Here is a 1,819-nt window from a genome sequence, read left to right as displayed (position 1 = left end):
GACCTGACAGGCATGTTTTCGTCTTGGATGCCGCGTCGTGGCACCAATGGTACCTCTCCAATGGGCACTCTGTCGGCGCCTCCGTTGCATTTCTCTTGACGCCGGCGCAGCAGTCGCTCGACGTCTTGCAAGCGCCAGGAACACTCTTCGTGCATTGCAATGGTACATCCAGCGAGGTGTCGTATGCAAATGGAGAGAGTCTGGGACGAAAAGTGGCCGCTGTAATCGCCGAGTGCACCCGCTGTGACGAGGTGACGACCGACGCACTCACGCTGACATACCCAAGCACGTACCTCGGGCCGACGCTGTGGCTATCCTCGGACTCGGTTGTCGTGCACTCAACGCCCGCGTCTTTGGTTGCGATCGCTCTTACTAGATAATATATTATAGACTTATACGTTCTTGGCATTTAAATCACGATCGCTCTGAAAAGTGGAGTCCTCGACAAATGCGATACTCCACCACCGCAGACACTATTGGTATTTATCCTGGTAGGAACGTTTACGTGGTGTACCAGCATCCCAGGGGATTAATTCGTACATTCTGGCCAACCCATTGGCTATATATCAAGCCATTTTGACCAATGAAACGCAGTTATATTGGTCTTAGCCAATCATATCGCGCCAAATGTGTCCTGTTAAATGCGAATAAGGAATTCCTCTTAAGTGCTGTCACATCGCCGGACGTTATACTCGATTAAAGTATATCAATTTCGATAAAGTACGACGGCGCACTTGACTGAAATTCACGCAACTTTCCGATTAGGTGCGAATGTGAAAGCGCCGTCGTCGCAAATACCGGTAAACAACGCTTCGAAAGTTCCTACCAGCTCACCCCGCACGGGACCTGTTATAATATCGACTATTTTTTATAAACATTTTTAGCTTTGGAAAAAAGTGTTGTTTTCGTGGTGAGCCGTATGGGCGAGTTGAGGGTACAAGCAGCATGGACTACAAGAGCTTGGCTTCAATGTCTTTGACAAGGCTCTCCGAGACTTCCCACAGCTGACGGGCGAGATCGACGTCGGTTGCTTTCGGGTGCAGGTCGGTACTGACCTGGCAGTCAGCGTAGTAGCCGCCCGGCTGCACGGCCGGGTCCAAGGCAGCCACGATCGTCGTCGCCGCGCCCTGCGCAATCGACTTCATGGGCTCTCGGAACGCGCGCATCAACATGCCCGATCGCAAGCCTGAGAGACTTCGCACGGTGCTGGCAATTCCCAGGTGGCGGGTGAGCTCGGTCGCGACAATCACGCCGGGATGCAGCGCAACGGAAATGACGTGCTGGCTTGCGTACCGCTTGTTGAGTTCGGTGGAGAAGAGGACGTTGGCGAGCTTGGCCATACCGTAGCGCTCCCACTCGTAGTACGACTTGTCGCCGCTGAGGTCGTTTAGGAAAATACCTTCGTCTGGCGCATAGAGGTTTTGGCCCATGGACGAGAGGTTCACGACGCGCGCGGGTGCGTCGGCCGTGCCCGTCCACTGGAGCGCTGGCATAAGCAGCTTGGTCAAGTAGAAATGACCAATGTGGTTGACACCAAACTGCATCTCGAGCCCGTCGGTTGTCGTGGCCTTGGGACAGGCCATGACACCGGCGTTGTTGATGAGGACGTCCAGCCGCTCAAACTTGGCGCTGAACGCAGTCACAAACGCCTTGATGGACGCCAATGACGCCAAGTCGAGCTCCAAGAACGACACCTTGGCGTCATGCTGCGCTTTGAGAATCGAAGCCACAGCTGCGTCACCCTTCGAGGCGGAGCGACAGGCGATGACGACGGTGGCCCCCTTGGCCGCGAGGACACGCGCTGTCTCGAGGCCGAGGC

The 1,819-nt window shown here is 55.0% G+C and overlaps 1 protein-coding gene across 1 annotated transcript; it reads right to left on the bottom strand.

Moving 5' to 3' along the window:
* Positions 1–858: 858 nt before the first annotated feature.
* Positions 859–1,804, bottom strand: SPRG_07918 (hypothetical protein). Its single transcript, XM_012347270.1, has one exon. The coding sequence runs from the start codon at positions 1,581–1,583 to the stop codon at positions 951–953; it is 633 nt and encodes a 210-aa protein (XP_012202660.1). The 5' UTR covers positions 1,584–1,804; the 3' UTR covers positions 859–950.
* Positions 1,805–1,819: the final 15 nt, after the last annotated feature.

Source organism: Saprolegnia parasitica (genome assembly GCF_000151545.1).
Source record: "Saprolegnia parasitica CBS 223.65 unplaced genomic scaffold supercont2.35, whole genome shotgun sequence".
NCBI lineage: Eukaryota > Oomycota > Saprolegniomycetes > Saprolegniales > Saprolegniaceae > Saprolegnia > Saprolegnia parasitica.
This window is presented reverse-complemented; position numbering and strand designations above follow the sequence as displayed.

What these genes read in the sequence shown, in the direction of transcription:
- SPRG_07918 (XM_012347270.1), bottom strand. Translation starts at nt 1,583, where the DNA reads ATGGCCTGTCCCAAGGCCACGACAACCGACGGGCTCGAGATGCAGTTT.